At 41.5% G+C, this 22,347-nt stretch overlaps 1 protein-coding gene across 1 annotated transcript in view; it reads right to left on the minus strand.

Annotated features, from left to right (window-relative positions):
- The window catches only part of NDUFS4 (NADH:ubiquinone oxidoreductase subunit S4), a 68,387-nt gene that overhangs the window by 21,789 nt on the left and 24,251 nt on the right, over positions 1–22,347 (minus strand). Inside the window, exon 2 of the mRNA XM_006139537.4 lies at positions 11,023–11,101. Within this exon, the coding sequence (XP_006139599.1) occupies positions 11,023–11,101 (79 nt within the window). The remainder of the gene's footprint in view (positions 1–11,022; positions 11,102–22,347) is intronic.

Raw genomic sequence — 22,347 nt, forward strand, 5'->3', positions numbered from 1 at the left:
GGTTCTACAAGACTAGTATTCTTTGATATAAAATGAAATACTACAGAGTGAACAAAAACTAAAAAAAATCTTCCTGTCTCCCTTTCAAAGAAGCATATCCTTTGACCCAGTGCTTCAGACTAAAGCCTTGAAATTTTTGCACAAGAATGCTGCATGAGGGAAACCCAGACAAAACAGACACTTGAGATGTTAGAAAGTTGTATAACCCCTATCTGAGATGCTCCTCCTTCAAATAACCCAGCAGAGAGAGTGCTAGCACACACCACAAGAAAATGCATCTCAAAAAGAAAACCAATTCCTTTACCATCTAAATCAAAAACATGCACGTGAGAATGTAACCCATCAGCATAACTATATTTGTTACCAGATTCAGAATCAATTTCTACTGAGCCAGGGACTACTTTAAACATTCTGCAAGTTTAGTATTATAAATATTTTCCATAATGAAAGGAAATTTTCCTCATCCTGGAAACACCTATAAACTCATGTAACAACATTTGGATGTCTTTTCAAACCTTGTTCACACCAATTTTTTCTTCTTTACAGAAGAAGATGATCCAGTAATTTCTTTACTTGAACTTTTAGAACTACAGAAAGCTTCTCTTGTCTGCTGGTTAGTAACTTGTTGCCTGCAGACATTCTACCAAAAGCACTGTATCAGTTTCAGCCAGCTGAGCTTTCTAACACCATCACATGCTTAATCAAACAGTAATTACTTACAAAAGCAAGTTGCAACAAGCACTAGAAGCTGAACTAAGATAGGTTGTTCTCATTAAAGACTGATTTAAATTGCCAGGCACTGAAATGCAATAAACTAGAACAATAAATATACTAGATGATCAGTAAATGTAAGTGTGTGTTGTATTTAAGATATTTCTAGCAGCAAATGTGCCAAAGAGAATCAAACTTCCTTTTAATACAAATTACTATTTTAGCAATAAATGTTTGCTCTAGTGGTGAAGTGTGTCACCAGTGTACATTAATTTACAATAATTTTCTGTTGAGGAAAAAAAAATCTCAGTTGTGACAGGTTGGATCACAAAGATCCCCTTGGGCCTGTCACCTGATGGACTGATCATACCACTGAGCCCAAATATCTGCCCTCTGTGGTGCCCCCACCCTGGCTAGCTGTGCCAGCAGCTATGGTCTCCCCCAATGAAAGTACAGAAGTGGGGTAACAGCCCACAGCAGAGCAACAGAAACAGAGAGCAGCTCAGCTCTGGGAAGACTCAGTCACAGGGACTTGACAGCACCTAGGTTCACAGCTCCAAGAGGAGCAAATCCCCTGATAAATCCTCCGCATAAAAGATTTACATGGAACAAGCTCATAGGTTTTCCCCCTTTATCAACGAAAGAGACATGTACAGCTCTTTTGCCCCCCCTCCCCATCTCCTGACGACAATGATTTAAACAGGTTTTTTTTTTATAAACAAAAGAGATTTTATTAAGTATAAAAAGTAAGATTTAAGAGGTTGCAAATGATAACAGATAGATCAAAGTAAGTTACTAAGCAAAACAAAATAAAAAAAAAAACAGGCTAGCTAAGCTTAATATTCTAAGAAATCACTTAGATGCAATTTTCTTACCCTAACAGTAGTTTTAATCATTCTTCTCACAAATTTGGTAGCCTCCTAGTTTGGGCCAGATCCTCCCACGTTCAATCTTAGTTGTTTCCAGCAGTCACCTAGATGGTAAGCAGGGGGTGCCTTTGTGTCTGGCATCTGCTAACTCTCTTATTGTCTGGTTCCCTTCCCTATAAATACCGGTAGATCTTGCCCAAGGATGGAATCTTTTGTGTTCATCTTCAACCCTTTCATATTCCCATGGAAAAGAGCCTCATTCAAAATGGGTTCCAGCATCAGGTGACCTGGCCACATGTCTTAGCAGGACCAAACTTAGCCCAGGTTTACAGGAAGAACAAGACTATTCATAGATCATTGTGTTGAGCAGCACTTCCAAACCAGTGGTGTGCGGGCCGGTGCCAGTCTGTGAACCACTCGTTGCCGGGACATGGAGGCTGCTGGAGCTGAAATCAGCTGTTCTCAGCGGCTCAGTTCTATCAGCTCTAGTGGCTGATCTTTTTGTGCTCGGGCTGAGGTGGCAGCAGGAGGAGGGCCTCCCTTCCTCTTCCCCCCCTCCCCGCTATGCAATAGTGGCTTGGCCAGGACTCTGCGCTCCTCTCCTCTCCTCCCCCATTGCCAATTTTGCCATTGGCAGCAAAGGGGCTTAGGCAGTAGCAAGAGGAAGCAGAGCAAAAGGCACCTACCTCCCTTCTTAGCAATAGGGGCCCGGCCGGTGCTCTGCACCCCCCTCCCCGCCTCCACCCATGTGGCCAATTTTGCTGGTGGCGGCATTTGGTGTGAAGTAAGGGCAACAGGAGGAGGAAGAGCAGGAGGTGCCTCCCTCCCTCTTCCCACCTCAGTAACGGCAGCTCAGGCAGGGCTCAGTACTCCCCTCCCACCCACAGGGGCAAAGGACATGAAGGAGGAGGAAGCAGATGTGCCGCCAATGAACGCTCCCCCTGCCTACGTGGCAGTAACAGTCACGTTCCCTCGAGGGAGCAGCTTCTTTCTCTGCAGAGTGTGGGGGTAGGGGCCCAAGGTGTGTTGGGTTGAGGGCATGGTGGGGTCACGGTGCAAGAGGGTGTTGGCATGGGCTGCAGGGGTCAGAGGTTAAAGGGTCAAGGGCACATAAGGCATAGAGATGGGGGTCAAAGGATGTTAGGCACTGGGGAGCAAGGGGCTGGGTTGGTGCTAGGAAACATTTTATTTGCATATTTGTTATGTGCATAATGAACATGCAAATAAAACAATAGTTTGTGAATAAGTTTGCTGTTCCACAGCATAAAAAAGGTTGGGAACCACTGGTCTTGAGCACCAGGTCATTAAGTTTCTTAAGTACCAGCAATGGCTTTCACTAGCACACCTGGATTAAGAAACAGGATTTTTCTTTATATTTCCAACTTCCAATTCAGGAATGAGACAAGTTGACAAACAGAATATTTACATTCATGAAATTACAAGGTCTTCAATGAGAGGTTACATACCTCATTTTGCATAAAACATATTTGAGTTAATTTTTGAATATGAATATGCCTTATTTCTGTAAAAATATGGGAGTACAATGTCACATTGATGGTTTAACAAAGCTATCAAACCCAGGCTCCTTTTCTTAAATGCTACAGTGCAAAAAACTGTTAGCCTTTAACTGAGCAAGCAATTGTGTCTGTGTGCACTGTTAACAGCTTTTGCTTAAGAGCACAAAAACTACTGAGTACTAAAATATCACCATAAAGGAGTATATCCAACTGTTTGGGCTGCAGGTTAACCATGAGTGTATACCGTCACTATAATTGCCACCTCTAGTTTTTGCATATTAATTTTTATTTGAAATTCTTTTAATTTCAATTTGTCTACCATTTCTGAGATTTCAAAATTTGAGGAATCCATCTAATTTTGAAATCATTCAAATGCCTGTCCCAGAGAGGCATAAGAATCTTATGCAAAATGGGATGTTGTTGCAAAAAGGAAACGTCCACACTGCTTCTTTTTTCACAAAAACCCCTTATGCAAAACAAAACTGCAGAAAATATGCTAATGATGTTGTGACTGCCATATTTACTGCCAAAAAACTCGTAGTGTAGACATAGCCATAGAGACAAAACCCTATGACTGTATGTGTGTAAATATAAAAAAAAGCAATGAAATATGTATGTCCAAAACCAGCCTCCCAGTTTCACTTTTTCTATTTTGGAGGAAGAGAAAGAAGAAGGAAGTGAAAATCAGCACTTCTACCAATCTGACAAAAAGGCAAAAAAATTGTTTCTCTATTTTCTGGCTTTTGCCTATTTTATGTAGCACATTTACACTTTTTTGCATTTCTTACTTCAAATTTTCATCTCTAAATTAGTTTATTTTGCAGGTTTGAAATTCTGCTTGTGAGACAGGGGAGTGCACCCTACACCACAGGTGCAAGGACAGAAAAGAAAACTTACAATGAGGACAAGTTTATTGGCAGAGCTAGCATGTGTGTGTATAATGGTACCTAGTTTGTATACAAAACTACAGCCATATACATCACGTGATCCCACATTCACTGAAGGACCCTTAAGAAAACAAACTTTGGGAAGGTATTGGAGGAGGAAAGAGTTAAGAAGGGGACTATCTGCACCCAGTAAGGAGGAAGGTGGACTGAAAGTGCATTGTGGTGAGTGGAGTTTCTTTACTTTCTTCTCTCTCTGGCTATGTCCAGACTGTAGGCTCCGTTCGGAAGAACCTTTTTTTGAAAAAGACCTTCCAAAAGAACTCCCTCTTCCCCATCCACACATGCCTTTTTCCGAAAGAGCTCTTTTGGAAAAGGCTTCTTCCTTATAGAAAGAGGATTACCAACGCTGAACCCTCTCCCCCCCACCCTGTTCTTTTAACTTACTTTCGGAAGAACGCGATTGCAATGTGGTCATAACTCAGGTTTTGTTGGGAAAAATGGCTGTTTTTCCGACAAAACTCAGTAGTGTGGACATACCCTCTGGAACCCTCACTTTACTGTACAGTAAAGCAATCAGGTCCCAATAAACTAGCTAGAGAAAAAGAGACTAGCACTTAAGTATTAAGAAGTTTTTTTTCTTATAAAGCTTTAAGGAAAAGAACTCAACAAAAAAACCAAATTCGGGTAACTGCAATGCTTCTTCTGCCTAAATAATTGCTTAAATTAAGCAAGCACAAACTAAGGCAGTAATCCCCTTAATCTTATTGTTGCTATAAAATTTAAAAATCTTAGTTGTGGATGAGTATCCTCCTAAATTATTATTTATATTATGGCACCAAGCAGCCTTTGTCATGAAACCAGGCTTTATTGTGCTAGGTGCTGTACAAATACAAGACAGACTACACTATTTCTAGGGCAGGGACTAAACTATAAGACGCAGTATTGCTCAGGTCCTGAACTCAATTAATTTTTGGTTTTCTTCATTTAAATCACTGATTTGGGGTGGGGCTGAGGATGAGGGGATCAGTATGTAGGCTGTTCTGGGGAGAGAGGGCAACTCGATTCTCTCACTGCAACAGCTCAGGTGAGAAGCACCTCAGCATGGCTGCTGCAGTTCCAGTGAGCACAACTGGGAGAGAAGCATCCAGGTTCATCTGTCCTCTGCGCTCCCTAGTCAGAGTGAGTAATGCAGCAAACTGTGCACTTTCCCTTGTTCCCTGACCAAGGGGAACAGTCAGCAATGTCCTCATATGAATCTTAGGGGGGCCTCCTTAAAGGATGCCTGGGCGGTGTGAGGCTCAGGCAGTCCTGGACGGGAGGAGGGCACTCCTAGCCAGCCCCTTTCACTTACTTTTGTCTCTTTTCTGTATGGTTTTTTGAGAAGCAATCCCATTCCAGGTAAATCCAATTTTCCTAGGACAACCAAACCCTTATCTTGCTTTAAGTTAAGATAAAATGAAGCTGGCACTAATTCTTACCATTTAGGAGGAGCTCTTGGATGGACAGACAGACTCTCTCAAGTATACAGCAGAAGATACGATACTATGATACATACAAATGAACAGTACTGGGAAATAGAGACAATACTGGTCACTATGATAGGCAGTGGCCTCAGTACACCAATCGCTTAATGGTTGTCAAGTTTGGGGTTTTTTGGTAGATATCACAAAAGAGAATTTAGAGGAGGGATTTAAAGGCTGACATTGACATAGTTTTGCATATTAGAAGCAGTATAGGAGAAAGGACAAAATGTATTAACTGAACAGAAGGGTACCATAAAAAGTTGTATCTAGATAGTGTAACATACACAAAGTTAGCAGCAGTTTCAACTGCTACCCAAGTGATCTACCTCACAATCACTCTGAAAATCAACATATAGCATGTCCACTCTATTCTTCTTGTAAAATGCAGTATTACTCAGAAATTTCCAGTTAAGATTTCCTTTTCTCAAAAGTACAGTAAGCCTATATTTAATACTGCAATTTGCCAAATGTGTCTGCTTTCAAGTCACAAAAATAGCTTCTAAGACACACTCCAGAAATGATATCGTACTGACTTGCCTAAATTTGAAGTATACTCACGCTTAATTTTCAAAGAGAAATTATACCACTACATTTTTAGTTGATTTGGATCTGTGAAAATGATCTGAACTTGTAAGGGTGTGCTAAAACTTTTACGGCTGTGTCCCTTATATTACAGCATTCTATACGAGGGTATGTCTACGCTAGGTCGTTAGTTCGAGCTAGGTAGGCAAATGAGGGCAACCGGAGTTGCAAATGAAGCCTGGGATTTAAATATCCCGGACTTCATTTGCATGTTCCCAGGCACCGCCATTTTTAAATCCCCCTTAGTCTGAATTGCCTGCGGCTAGACGCGGCAGATAAACGTTAATTCGAACTAACTCGTTAGTTCGAATTAACTGTTACTTCTCATGGTTTTAGATTCCCCACCCTGGCTTAACTGAAAATATAGACAAGGCTAAGTCATTTCAGCATAAGAGACAAAATGTCAATAGCATGGCAACAGAGGCTTTTACCCCATAAGCATCACTGCAAGTAGCTCGTCATGCTTGTAAACACCTTACTGCCATGTTTAAAAAAAAAAAAAAAAAAAAAAGCTTTCACAGCACAATTGCAATTGTATTTGTAAGTAATACTTTACACTGCTGTATCACACAGCAGGTTTCTCTGGTCTATTACAGTAATATAAACACAAAGCATGTGTGTAGCAGCTGTAGCTTTACAATTGTTCCAGGTAGCAGACACTTAAAATGACCAGTCTTGCCATATCTCCTGTATTTTTTACTCCCTGTTGTATGCTACTGTAACTTATGTACAGTTTTATACAATTTCTCTCTAATGTTATAGATCATGATATATTACGGATTTTCTTGATTAAACATATTTTATGGATACTGATGTCATCCACTGAAAAAAAAATCTAATTTTTTTTTTGAGGGGGGAGGGAGGGGGAGAATACTTTATGAACATTTTAGTACAGCACCTCTTCAACTGTGGACAGCTACTTCCAAAGAACTGTTCTTTACTAAAAACTATGCAATAGGTACCCACTGTACAATGATAGTACAGTAATTCCTCATTTAACACGTGCCCGCTTAACACGTTTTTGTGATAGCACAATTTTTTGGGGGGAACATTTTTTGAATTACACAACCGTCCCCGGAATAACACGATTTCCCCAGCCGGCCCATTGCCGGCAGCTGCGCAGGGCTTCTCCCGCCTCCCTGCAAAGCAGTGGAGGGTTTGCCACTTGCAGCGCCGTTCCCCAGCAACCTTCCCTCGCCAGACACAGTGCGGGTCCCGGCAGACCCGTCACCGGGGCATACTCCCAACCTAATCCCCCTCTCCTCTCCTTCCCTTCCCTTCCCCAGAGCCAAATACCTCCCCTCTCTGCTGTATCCCAGTCTCCTTTCTCCCCCCAACCTTATGTCCTGGTCCCAACTGACACCACCGCTTGAAACGCAACCCCCAGCTTTTCCATTATTTTCAATGGAAAAATTGACCCCGTATAACACGTTTTCACTTTACACGATCATTTTCTGAAACATATCTTAAATGAGGAATTACTGTACACCAAATGCAAGGCATGCTTGGGGCAGTCAAGCTAACCAAGCTTACAACAGCCAGGGTGGGTAGTGTGGACACACTACATTTGCATGTTATAACACTGTCATTTGAACTGTTTTGCAATGATGCTCTAACTATTTTGTCCCATGTACATTTGCAATTACATTGTGTTATGCATTGCTTGAGGGAGATCCATTGCTGAAAGCCTTCATCAGTAACAGTACGTATAGGTAATGCAACCCTACTGGCAACCCATCAGAGTCCAAGTATGACCAGAGATTCAAGATGATTTTGTTTAGTTTTTTGTAATCTATGCAAATACATATGTTAAAGCAAGTAAAAGTGATAATCATGATGAGGTATTTGAGCATTACTAGTACTTGAAGGTTATAATGAATTAAACTACATGTGTCAAAAACATAATACAGGTTGGACCTCCTACTCCAGCACCCTCAAGTCCAGATAGATTCCGGTGAGGGATTTTGCCAGACAAGGGAGGTAATTTCTGCTTCTGCTCCCCTGTCCTGACTGCTGGCCTCCTGGCCACCCCTCCACCCCCTGCTGCCTTTGTGCACTGGGTTCCTACTGCCACATGTTGGGCTCCCGCTGCCCTGCCACCCTGGAGGGCTTTCAGGTGCTAGATCTCCATCGAGTCCTGGAACATTCTGGACCAGAGTGTGCTGGTTTAGAGTTTCAACCCGTACTGTTGCAAGAAAAGCAAACTTCATTCTGAAATATATTAGCAGGAGTGTTGTAAACAAGATACAATACATAATTCTTCTACCTTAACTGATAAGACCTCAACTGCAGTACTGTCCAGTTTTGGGCACCATTCTTTGGGAAAGATGTAGACAAATTGGAGAAAGAACAACAAACATTGTTGTGTCCAGTTCTGGGCGCCACATTTCAAGAAAGATGTGGCGAAATTGGAAAGGGTACAGAGAAGAGCGACAAGAATGATTAAAGGTTTAGAGAACATGACCTATGAAGCCAGGCTTCATGAACTGGGCTTGTTTAGTTTGGAAAAAAGAAGATTAAGGGGGGACATGATAGCGGTTTTCAAATATCTAAAAGGGTGTCACAAGGAAGAAGGAGAAAATTTGTTCCTCTTGGTTTCTGAGGACAGGACAAGGAGTAATGGGCTTAAAGTGCAGCAGGGGAGGTTTAGATTGGACATTAGGAAAAAATTCCTAACTGTCAGGGTGGTCAAATATTGGAATAAATTGCCAAGGGAGGTGGTGGAATCTCCCTCTCTGGAGATATTTAAGAACAGGTTAGATAGACATCTGTCAGGGATGGTGTAGGTGGAGCTTGGTCCTGCCTTGATGGCGGGGGGCTGGACTCGATGACCTCTTGAGGTCCCTTCCAGTCCTATTATTCTATGATTCTATGATTATTAAAGTTCTAGAAAACATGACCTATGAAGAAAGTTTGAAAAAAATAGGTTTGTTTAGTTTGGAGAAGAGATGACCGAAGAAGACATGAAAATAGTTTTTAAGTCCATAAAGGTACATTATAAAGAAAAGAGTGATAAATTGTTCTCCTTAGCCACAGACGTTCACTAGCTGAGAGTCACTGGAGTCTGGAGAAGTTATTATTTCTGGGTATGGATGCTTTGGGAGTGCAGAGCAAATAGATTCCCGAGGGGATCCATGGCAAGAGACAGGCATGCTAAAGGCTCAAAGAGGTATCCCAGGGAAAAAGTGCCCTCCCTTCCCCAAGAAATGTCACACTTAGAGATACCTCCCAAGGATTATATGGAGCCAAGAGAGAGCACAAATTCTGTGAGGCTATATCAGTAGTTATGATAAAATTAAAGGGAGGAAAAAAAAGTTCAAATTATTGCATAGTCTGGTTTAATGAGCTCTGATAAGGAGATGTCTACATGTGCAACAAACAGCAAACTTTTCCAGGAAAATAATGTAAATTTAACTACACACTTATGCAGAGATACACTGTGGTTTCATTATGTTTAACAGTAGTTTTAAGAAGATGTACAGAAAATTAAATATAAAAGGCCTTTAAAAGTAATTTGCCCTAAATAAGAGATTTAATCCTAATTTACAACTGAGTTAATATACAGTTTAATAAAATGAATTAATGTCAATAACCAAAATCATGTTATTTACGAATCAAACTAATCTACATTAGGGAACAGTGCTACAATAATTATATGGAATGTAATTCACAAAATAAGTATTAAATCTAGGAAAAACTGGAACACAAATTTAGCTAGCATCCAGTAACTTTTTATTGTGAAATAAAGACAAACCATTGTGCTAAAGTTTCTATACATAAAATGGCACATGTTGCACCACAAGTTACATATTAGTCCAACTGAATGACATCTGCCAAAATAAGAGAAAAAAAAATCTTAACACAAAAGTTTATAAACTATAACTATGTTTATTATTTTTGAAAATGAGAGTTGGATAAGATGATTAAAGATTATAGAGACTCCGAACAGTTATCTCTGGACATAGGCAAGGAAAGAATGATCATATTTATATTATGAAACTATAGGAAATAAAGTTTTAAAAAAAGACGTTAAAATTAATTCAAGAAGTATAACAAGTCAGTTCAAAAGCTTTAGATGTCTCATTACTGCAGTTACTATTACAAATTTTCAATTTAGAGGATAAAAAAATGCAAACATTTCCTGTTGTTTTTAAGGAGGTAAGATACTTTTTGTACACCTGAAGGTAAACACAATATGAACTATATATTATGGATTTTTTAAAAAATTAAGATTCAAAAGTGGTAAAAAAAGTCAATTAAAAAAAAAAAAAACATGATTTTGCTATGACACATTCCCACCAGAAGTCCTGGAAATCTTACAAAACTTACGCTATTGTATAATGTAAGCATGAGTATTAGGTTGCATCTAAAGTAACGGACCACACATTGCAAAATTTATAAGAGAAGATTGCCAAAATTCTAATCTGCTACTGATTAGGAGAAGAATGCTATGCATTTGTTCCTAGTTGCAATTTAACCCTCATGCATATTCAAAAGCTGAGTATAGGTATAAAGTAATACTAATTTTGCATGGCTCTTCAGATTATTTCTTTAGAACTGAAGAACCCAATGAGGTTAATTTCAAGAAGCAGTGACAAATTCTGTGTGATTTCACTAAAAAGACAAAAAGTATGGATTTCTAAAATAGTGCTTCCATAACAAAAAGAGTTCCTATTGCTAAGAGAGACCACAAAATAATCAACACCAATGTAATTTTATATAGTTTAATATTTATAACCACAAATTTCTTTCACATACAGATTTATTTATACTTTAACTAATATTCCCAGTTAAAACGTATGAGGGATTTTTGTTTTGTAGTTTACATTTATATGGCTTTCCTACAAGAGCACACAATATCACACTGAATGCCTATTGTGCAGAAATAACCCTGAAGGCAGTATCATAGCAGAGTGCAGTAGAAAACCCTTACCAATTTTTCATCAACTGTGATGAGTTGCGTGTCTTGAGCTTGGTCCTGTGCCAGCCGCCATGTGGAAGTGCTCAGTGACCTGCAGTGCAAGACTTGAAGTTAAAAAATGATTCATGCAATGAGAAAATAGAGGCAGACAAATCTTACATAAACAAGTTACTTTAACAATATCCATCTTGTAAAAAAAAAAAAAAAAATGGAAGTGGGAGAGATGAGGGCACAAAAATCCTTTTTCTCCCCAATTAGTTCTGTCTGCTGAGTTTTTGGCAGACTCCCACTTAGCAGTTCACAACAGGCTGCACTTTATGTCAGCCTACAGGCTCTCTGTCACAGAGAGACTGCCAGTGGCAAGGACTGTACTACTCTATATGAGTGTACAGTAGCTGGTTTGTCACGAACAGACAAAAACACAAAGCTGCTGCAAATATTCAGGAACTCTGATCCCTAAATGATGGCATCAGAGGAGAACAATCTTAATTCTATCCCAAAGGCGTAAGCTACAGTTGTACGGTTTAATAAGAAGAATTTAAGCAAACAAACTCACTCCTCTTCACTGATAATTCAGATACAAATTCTGTCTTTATGACTAGGTATAGCTCACTGTTATTTTAATATATTTCTACTTCAATTGTTGATCAATTGAGTAACCTCCAAACATTTTAGTTAACCTTTTAGGCATAGTAAGTAAACCCCATAACATTAAATATGGGCAGAACTACGAAGCTAATCCAGCTCCCAACTAAGTGCTGGTTTTGCCGTTAATTTTAATTGAGAGGAGGACTGCGGCCTACAAAAAATAGTTAGTCCATTGGCAAAACAGTACAACAGCAAACGGCAGAGTAGTTTTCTCCTAACTCACTGTGCCTCACTTCTAAGTTGGGCTGCTTTAAACAAATGACACATTTAAAGTGCAAGATTATATAAGTTAAAAAAAAAAAGGACACTAGGCTACTATAGTTTTCAACAGTCCTTCAGGGGTTACATAATTCATGAAGCTAGACAGACTTCATAATGAAAATGAACGTCATGAGATTTTTGTTTAGGAGGTGCCAAACTGACATTGTGGTGATTTATTGGCATATCTTTTAATACTATCTTACACATTTTTTGAAAACCAACCGTGCAATATGAGTACACTGAAATACAACTTTTTTGGGAACACGACAGTATATTTTGAAAAAAATATCTGAACCACTAAGCCAAAACTATGTACATTTGTTTAGTAGGCTACAATATGAAATTCAGTTTAAGACTTATGAGTTTGCATACAAGCATTTAAGAACAAATTTGAAAAGTATCTTATGATAGAGGTTGGTAATAAAAAAAAGGCAGCATGCCAGGTTTAGTTTCCGGTGGTCCACTACCATTATATTTATCTGCTCTTATGCAGGTATCAGGCGATTGCAGCTCTTGTTGGCTGTGGATTATTATTTGTGGCCCTTGGGAGCAGTACTGCGGACTGGGATGCTACTTCACACCACTCCCATTGGTCACAAATGGAAATCAATGGCCAACAAACGCTGCAATCACCTCATACCTGCAGAGGCGCAGGTAAATGTAGAGGCGGGGACCTGCCAGGGACCAACCCTGTGGACAGGACCCAGCTCACTGCCTGGAATTTGCCCACCCTGTCTTATGATGCACTGTACTTAGACGGTAGAGAGTTTAAAAGGCTATTATACATTCATCTACAGTAGTTGCAAATTTAGTAATACACCAGCTTTACTGCATTTTGCAATATCAACTAAATTAATTTCCCCATTTTACAGAAAACAGTTTAACTGATATTTTAGGTGACTGAAAAAGTATTTTTAACAATGCTAATAAATTTCTCGCTACAGTATTCATTCTTGGAAGAGTTTGAGATCACTGGGCACAGGTCAAGCCACAACTATTTTATACACAGTTATAACTAAAATTAGTAAGATCCAACTTCATTTATCCAGGAAAACAACAACATTCCAGGAGATTATGTTACTATTATTTCAAGTTCAATGCAATTCTATGTCAGCTATGTATTCCCGTAGGTGTATGTTTTTTAATGTGCATTAATGCAGTTCGTAGTTAACTATATTAAATTTGATTTGCCAAAAGCAGTTTTCCATGAATTACAAAACAAATTCTTTTATTATTTTTACTTTTTCAAGATCATGCAGCCTTTAGTACAAAGATTCTTGCATCATCCCACTTGACAAAATGAACTCAAACATTCTTCCTTGAGATGACATTTCTTCTGTGGCAGCAATGGAATAATAGAAACCAATTGTTTTAGGTAACTTCAGCATAAATGCAGGTGACAAACCTCTTCAATTAACTTAAGGTCTCTTGTCTACCAGACTAGCTATTATCCACCTCTGTTTTGTTGGCTGAAGCACTCGCTTCTGTCAACCATTCATGATAGCTTGCCCTCATAGGCATACTGGACTTGCCCTTTGTAATGTGTCTGTGCAGTGCCTAGCCAAACAACATTCAGATCTATGACCAGGGTTGTGAGACACTACTGCAGTACTGTTAATAAATTATAATCTACTGGATTTCAGGAGGGCTCAAAGAAAATTGACAGCAATGGCCTAATGAAATTTTAAATATGTTATTCTTTACCTATGAACATAACCTTTCCTGAGTTCCATCTTACATAACAACACTGTTTTCAGATAAAGCAGAAGGAAATATAGGTTGAGCTCTGAGGGGTGGGAAGAAAAATTCTTGTTCCAAACAGGAATAAGAAACTAAAGAACGAGCATGGATATCTTCACCTTCATAATAGCTCCTGCAAAATATCAATCAGCAGAACAATCCAGGAAGGTGAAATCTCCAGATTAATCAGAGCTATTTACTGCCAGAAAGTTAAGGAAGTTTCAAGTTATTTTAATTATAAGATCAGATGGATAAGACTGATCTCTTTGTCTGTGTGCCTGGAAAGGGGGAGGAGGGAGTGTCAGTATATAGTCTGGGTTTCAGCTACTGCTGCTTCCTGAGGTTTTCCGAGTGGTAGGGATGTGCAGCTTATGACATGGAAGTCAGATCCAGGTCCCTCTCAGCTGGTGAAGGACAGTGGGGAGATAATGAAACCATTATTGGAACATTTTTTTAATGATTCCCTGCAGAAAAACAAGGCATTAGTTCTGCTTAAAAGGCTGCTGACCCTTGCCCAAGAAACCAATTTGATGCTGACAACATTCCAATTGGTCTTCAAACTTCTATACCTCATTGTGGCTATGTCTAAACTATACCCCTGTCGGCAGAGGTATGTAAATAAAGCACTTCGAAAGTGCAAATGAAGCAGGGATTTAAATATCCTGCGCTTCATTTGCATAATCGCGTCATGACGCTGTTTCGAACAAGTGCCATTTCGAAACTGAAACCACAGTGTAGACATGGTTTTTCCGACAACGGGGCGCCTTTTCAAAAGATCCTGTATGCCTCAAAAAAATGAGGCATACAGGAGCCTTCAAAAATATATTTAAATCCCCACTTCATTTGCACTTTTGAAGTGCTTCATTTACATCCTTCTGCAGACAGAGGGGAGTAGTTTAGACGTAGCCTGTGTGTGGTCATTTCCGATCCCACACCATTTGAGCTTCAAAGTTAATATAGTACACAGAAGGCCATGGGTTTTTTTTGTTTTTGTTATGTTTTGTTTTGTTTGAGAATCATCTTATGGTGATGATAATCATAAACCAATGGCAAGTTTTTAAGATGCAGCTGTCATTTTTAAAAATCAACTGACTATGAAATAGACATGTAAAATCCTATTTAAATAGTTAGCTGGTTAAATGTTATGTTTACAAAAAAAAAAAAACCCACCACTTAGCCCTTCCCTTCTCCCCCAAATGCACACAAGTGGTCCTGTAGCACTGTATAGACTAACAATATGTGTGGGCACAACCCACTTCTTCAGATACCAATGAAATGAGAGCAGCCCTATGCCTGCTGTGCATCTGGGCTGTGCCTGTCACGGGCAGGGGCTGCTTCAGTCCTGGCCAGTTAACTGTAATCGGTAAGTATCACCCAGTGGGTGATGCTGCCCAGTTAAACAGTTAACTATTCATATCCCTACCACCAAGTGTGGATACACCTGTGAACACTGCAGAGGTGACAGAGTAACTGAGTATCAGAAGGGTAGCCGTGTTAGTCTGAATCTGCAAAAGTGGCGAGGAGTCCTGTGGCACCTTATAGACCCGTGGTCCCCAACACTTGAATGCGCCCGCCAGGTGCTCGGGATTGCCCTGGCCCCGGGCACATGGCCCACGGGCGCTTGCGGGGGGGCGTGCTTGGCAGGGGGGAGCGCCGGCCCCGGGCGCGCGGCACTCGACGGGGGGGAGCGCCGGCCCCGGGCGCGCGGCACTCGACGGGGGGGAGCGCCGGCCCCGGGCGCGCGACACTCGACGGGGGGGAGCGCCGGCCCCGGGCGCGTGGCTATGGGGGGGCCTCTGCCCCCGGGCATGCAGCTGGGGGGGCCGCCCCCTGGCGTGCACGTGTCCCCGCCCCCTGGCGCCCGGTGGGCGAACGGCCACACCCCCTGGCGCCCGACAACCTGAAAAGGTTGGGGACCACTGTTATAGACTAACCGAAGTGTTGGAGGATAAGCTTTCATGGGCAAAGACCTACTTCAAAGTGGGTTAGTCTGTAAGGTGCCACAGGACGCCTCACCGCTTTTATAGTAACTGAGATTTCTTAGTTCTGTTCCTTCTGACAGATACTAGAAGAAGAGTTTTTAACAATTACCCTTCTATTCAAATGCTCCCAACCTTTCTGACTTAACAGAACTGTACAGGAACTGGAGGACAATTCTGTGACCATAGTGCTGCTGATAGAGCACTCCTGAGGAACAAAAGAAAAATAACTTTGCAACAAACTACTACTGTATTTTCAATAGGAACAAAGATTCAGCAAGAGGAAAAAAAAAACCCACCGAGATGTTTAACTGAACCAGCTGTACCTGCTAGAAAGAGAAGTGCGTTCAAACTCAGCAGTGAAAATATTACAACTCCTTTGCTTATTTGTGTGTTCATCAACTGCTAGAAGGAATTCTATTTACTATTTGGATTAGGGATGTGAATGGTTAACTAGTAAGGCTTAACGGTTCCAGTTAAGCGGTGGGGGTTAGAGCAGCTCTCCACAGGCTGGGAGTTGCTCCAGTTCTGTGGGGCCCACCGTGGGTAGGAAGTGCTCCAGCCCAGCTGGAGCAGCTCCTGTCGGCAAAGGGCCCGGCCTCTCCCCCTTTAAATCAGTTAGCCCGTTAAACGTAATGTTGGTTAACCAACTTAATGGGATTTTACATCCCTACATGGTATGGCATATAGGAAGTTGGAAAACTACTGAAAACCCATGAGCTCCGTTTTCATTTTATTTTAATCTTTGATTTTAAAATAATTTACTTCACTGTAATTAAGCTAGAATAGATATACCTTAGTTTTAGATAAATAATAATTGAAGTGCAAATAGCATTTTGATTTTAAAACACTAGTAGAAATCTGTTATTATCTGGATCATTGGATAACCAAGACTTAAACTAAAGTTTTACTTTAAAAGGTGTATATAAAAAGGCACAGTGGATGCCAATGCCTGTTCTTTTAATTTGCATATCAGATATTCTCACGTTTATTTTGCACTGCTCAGATTTTTCCACTTTCACATTATATTGCTAATGTATGTTCATTTTATATGTATCTATCTATCTGTGTGTCTGTTTGTTCAAGAATTCCTTCTAAACCATAAGAGCTAGGACCACCAAATTTGGTAGGTAGTTTCCTCTTACCCTAACTTAAACCAAGGTCAGGGTTTGATTGTGCCTGGAAAACCAGAAGTGCCAGGAATGAGACTGTTTTCGATAACATGGAAAGGGAGGGGGGCACAGAGTGGAACGACACAAAAAGGAGCACAGAGAAGAGGGATACAATACTGAGAGTGGCCACTGGGGGCAGCTGCAGCACAAAAAGAGCGACTAGCAGGGCTGCAGATCTGCCATCCTGCCTGGCCTCCAGATGAGGTAAGGAGCCCCTCTGCCCCACAGCCAGAGCCTGCCCCCTCTGGGGAGAGCCTGCAGGACGTGGAGAGGGACTCACTGGAGGAGGAGACATCCCCCCCCACCCCCGAGCCTCACCCCTTCCCAGACAGCCTGCAGGCCACAGAGAAGTTGCTGAATGCTGGGGAACACCCCCGCTCCCCCAGAGCCCCACCCACCCCCCAAGACAACCTCCAGGAGACTGCTGGAGGGAAGCAACTGGTGGAGTCAGCCCCTAAAACCTGGTTTCCCCACACAGCCTGCAGACTGTGGGAGAGGGCTGGAGCTTGGGGCAGCCCACAGAGTCTTGCCCCCACCCAGATAGCCTGCAATCTGCAGAGGGGCCACTATAGGATGGGCCCAGCCCACAGAGCACTGCCCCCCCCACAAACAGGCTGCAGGATAGGGTGGCCATTGCCCTAAGCAAGGCCCCCACAGAGCAACCGCAGGCCAGGGGACCAGCTGCAGGCTAGGGGCTGCCTCCCCCCAACAGGCTGCAGCAGGCTGGGTCCGACCTCGCAGAGCTCTAATCCCCTCCCAACAAGTGCACAGCCCTGATTCCCCCCTGCTCAGTACTGCCCTTCAGGGAGTGCAGCCTGACCCTCAGGAATAGCCACTGGCCATGGCACTGCTCTAGTGGTAGAGCCACCTGGTAAGCTCCCTCCAACTCCTTGCCCCATGCCACTACCCCCTCCTGCCCCAGGCCACCACCCAAATCCTCTGTGTTCCCTCTCCCCACTGCCTCCTGGTCACAACTCCCTCTGAGACACTGCACCCCCTCCTACATCCCTCCCTCAGGCCAGAATCCTCTTCTGCACACATACCCCCTCCTGGACCCTGCACCCCAAGCTCCTGCCCTAGATCATATCCCCCTCTTTCACGCAAACTCCCTCTCAGACCCCACAACCTCTCCTGTACTCCAGTCCTCTATCCCAAGCTCCCTTCTACACCCCACCCACCATCCCAGACCCTACAACCTCTTCATAGAAGTGCAGCCCTTGACCACTTACAAAATCTTGGAGTCATCCCTCCATTAAAAATTATTGCCCACCCGTGCTGTAGCGCAGCTACATGCTGATGCAGAAATTACTAGAGGGAAAAGGACAATTTCCTCTTTCCTGTTTCGTGGCATTGTCCAAGACATAGTCCTTATCCTCACACCAACCCATTCCACCCTTATTTGTGTGTTTATCTACCTAGTGAAGGGGCAGTTTTTGTTTCATTATTCATACAGTGCCCTATCTACATGTGCCGTGATCCATGAAAGGAGCCTCTAGATATCACTGCAGTATAAAATATTTTACACAAAATAAACAGACTGACAATTGGCCCAGTAAATTAATTTTGAAATGTGCAAACCATATAAAAAAGTTACAGGAGACAGCTGGAAAGACACCCCAAAATTGTAACAGTTCATGATACTTGTATCTTATTTATAACTGATCTAGGTAACTACATGGTTTATCTCCCCTACGTCTCTCACATTTGCAATTAATTTGTGACAGCTACCTATTTGCTTATATTAAAAAAAAATTAGGAAAAAATTGTTGCTCCTTTTATTGCATTTTAGCAGCCAGAAATATAAAGTTGCCAGCACGGAATACTTGTGAACTCTAGACCACAGCAATTTGGGAACCTTTGATATAAACCACTGGCATTATCTTTTATTTCCAGATCTTTAAAACAGATTTTAAAAACTTCTAAACTTAATTGATACAAGTGACAACATAGCCATCTGTATGGCATAACCTTTCTGCTAACTCTACGGCTGTGTCTACACTGGGCCACTTAGTCCGGAAAATCAGTCGCTTTTCCGGAATAAGCTGTGAGCTGTCTACACTGGCCCTTGAATTTCCGGAAAAGCAATGATGCATTACTGTACAAAATCAGCCGCTATTCCGGAAAAACTATTCTGCTCCCACTCGGGCATAAGTCCTTATTCTGGAACACTGTTCCGGAAAAGGGCCAGTGTAGACAGCCCGGTAGTCTTTTCGGCGATCGGGGCTTTTTTCTGGAAAAGCGCGTCTACATTGGCCACAGATGCTTTTCCGGAAAAGCAGCCTGCCAATGTAGACGCTCCTTTTCCGGAAAAACTGAAAACGGAATAGTATTCCGTTTTAAGCAGTTCCAGAAATTCATGCCAGTGTAGACACAGCCTAGTAGTTTAACTCCTCTAGAAGATCTAAGAATTCTTCCAAGAACTTCTGTTTTCACTTCAAATGATTTTAAAAGGGTAGGTATCCTACACAAGCATTGGATGGATTCTTGGCAACATAGCATAAGGAGATCAATTTTCACCACAGTTTTAAGGAGCCAGAGATTTGTGCTCAATATTCCTGCCTTATTAAGCACAAATGGGTAGGTGTCTACCATTCGCATAAGTAAGCATTGTAACCAAGTTCTCAAATGCAAATGGATGAAGCCACTGGTCACTGACACTTTGGTGCAAAATATCCAGTTTGTAGTACTACACATCTATGCAGTTTTCACAAGCATATGGTGTCTATTATTGCCGGGAAGCGTAGCTGCTTTTAACATCACAGATGAAAACTAACAGTAAAAGTGACACTAATCAAAACTTCAGGCTTCAGAGGTCAAACCTTTGGTTTTTCAAAGGACAAAAATAATGATCAACTAATTGTGCATGTTTCTTATTGCAAAAGGGCCTATTCCTTTTTTTAATTGTTCCATGTACAATTTGGCTTAGCAAAGTCATAGATACCATCCCATGACACTATTTCCTCCAATTGACATTTGCTAGGATCTATGACAGAGTCCTTCCTGTTCTTCCATTAGGACTATTGTGAAGGAGATCCAAGCCTGTGTGCTTGGAATACCCTGGGATGTGGTAAGCTTCTGGAGCCTCAACTAAGCCTAGCCACTGCTCCACAAGATCCTAAAGCACATTATCAGGACACAGACTTTTATTTTACATTCCCCTCTGACTGTTGGAACCTGCTGTACAGTTGCCTAGCTCCTCTCTCCCAAGAGTATGCCGTGGTTTGTGAAAGACAAAGTGTTTGTGTATAAGAGCGTTATGCTGTGTTATACTTACGTAAAGCAGAGGACAGTACAGATCATGCAAACAACAAATGCTAAACGCAGATGGCTGCCTCAGTTTCCTCATCACTTCAGGTCATTCTTTGAGCCTGAGACCTGAGTCCCTTGGCTCAAAGACCATTTAGACTCAGGAAATCAGCCTGTATCCCTTGTACTTCTATATGCTGAGCGGTCTCTCCCAACTGGACAGTAGAATGAACCTCAAGATGATCAGCTTCTGCCCTTTTAAAACCTTCAGCTCCCTGTCAGGTGGCCAGTGTCCCCATATCATATGACTGTTGCTGAGGAACCCCTCCCTCCATTAAATCACTTCTTCAGGGAAGGAACCAGACTTGTTCAAAATGAATAGATTTCCAGTGACTGGGTACCAGCCTTTGTGATTTTCAACCCACCATGGAAGCAAACAAATCATGGAGAAAACAAGATGCTGAACATTCAAAATGGAGTTTGTAGCCTGACAGACACACAGCATTCCTAATCTAACATGAAACACACCAGTTGTACAGGTATAGCCCCTAATCACCAAAGACTTGACATAAGTATTAATGTGATTTTTTCCCACTACTCCTGTGATATGAGAATCAGTCACATCATCACCAATCAAGTGGAAAGATACAGAATTATCATCAACAACCACACGCTCAATGCCCATTGGTGTCCGATATCTCCCTCACTATTTCCTTCCATCTTTCCCTGTCCAGTGCAGAGTGGCTTAGTTTCTGTAGACTAGCTCCGCAACAATCTACTATATCATATATCCATTCTCTGTGGGATCTGCCGCTCCTATTTGGACTATTCATTATGCCAAATACAAAGGTCTTAACTTTTTGCTCATTGTTCATTCTGCGGATATGCCCGAATAGCTGTAACTTCTATTGTATAACTTTCTGCAGTAGGTTCTCTTTTGGCTGTATCTTCCTATATAATTCCTCATTGGTGACCTTCTGCATCCATCCTATTCTCAGGATCTTTCTATAACAACTCCTCTCGAACGCCAATATCCTTCTCTTCGAATCTTTCACTATCACCCATGTCTCACATCTGTACAACATGCTGCTAAATACAGGTTTTCAAGATGCTCTGCTTCATTCCTAAGCTAATCGCTTTACTTTTCCAGATCTTATCCATCGCCTTCAAACTCACTCTTGCTTTCTCTATTCTAGTTATTTCCTTCTTACAGTCTAGATCATACATCAAGTTGCTCTCCAAATACATGAACTTCTCTACATTCTCTAGTTCAATCCCATCTACACTGATCTTCCTTCCTATTTCCTTATCTCCAAATACCATTGTCTTCATTTTATCGATATTCATAATCCATAATGCTTCTCTTCCTCATTTAGTACCTGTACCATTCTCCCTAGCTTCTCTTCATCTACCTAGATGATAATTATATCATCCTAACCTCAAGTTGTTAATTCTTATCCTGTGTACCAATATCCCATCTACCTATTCCTTGATCTTGTCGAGCACTCTCTCTAGGTGCATGATGAAGATACTCGGTGATATTGGATCTCCTTGTCTCATACCTCTACTCGTTCTAAACCAAATTCCCAACTCTCCACACGTTCTCACGGCTGCCTCTGCATTATTGTTGATATCTTTCAACAACCGTATCAGTCTGCTATCCACTCTGTACGACTCCCAACACTGCCCAAGTCACTTTCTGATCTATACTGTCAAATGCCTTCTGAAAATCAATGAAGCAGTTGTAGATGTTCTTGTTCTTTTGCTGAGCTTTCTCCACTATTAATCTTAGTGCCAACATCTGCTGTATGCTACTGCTATCTTTCCTGAATACCGCTTGCTCATCTGCTAGATGTTCTTCTATCTGCAATCTCAATTTCTCTGTCAGTATCATCATCAGCACCTTGCCTAGACGACTCGTTAAGGCAATCATTCAGTAGTTCTGGCACTCCACCGTGCTTCCTTTCTTGTGTATTGTCACAAGCACACCTTGTCCATTCCTTATGTGCCTTCCCTTATTAATGTTTGAGTAAGTTTTACACACAAATACAAAACATTATTTGACATGCATAGTAAGATCCACTGCCTATATTTTATTTATTACATTTCATAATATAGGTCCTCAACTAGATTACGGCTATTTAAGTCCTCGCTTATTTTGATTTGCTTCAACTCATCTTAACTCCTAGTCAGCTCTTCTTATTGAAAAGTGTGCAGCCTCTAAATCCTGTTGGATGCTTTTTTGGTTTAACTTTTAAATGCTGATTCGGATTGTAATATGTAGTTTAATA

The sequence above is a fragment of the Pelodiscus sinensis genome, chromosome 6 (genome assembly GCF_049634645.1).
Source record: "Pelodiscus sinensis isolate JC-2024 chromosome 6, ASM4963464v1, whole genome shotgun sequence".
In the NCBI taxonomy this organism is placed as follows: Eukaryota; Metazoa; Chordata; order Testudines; family Trionychidae; genus Pelodiscus; species Pelodiscus sinensis.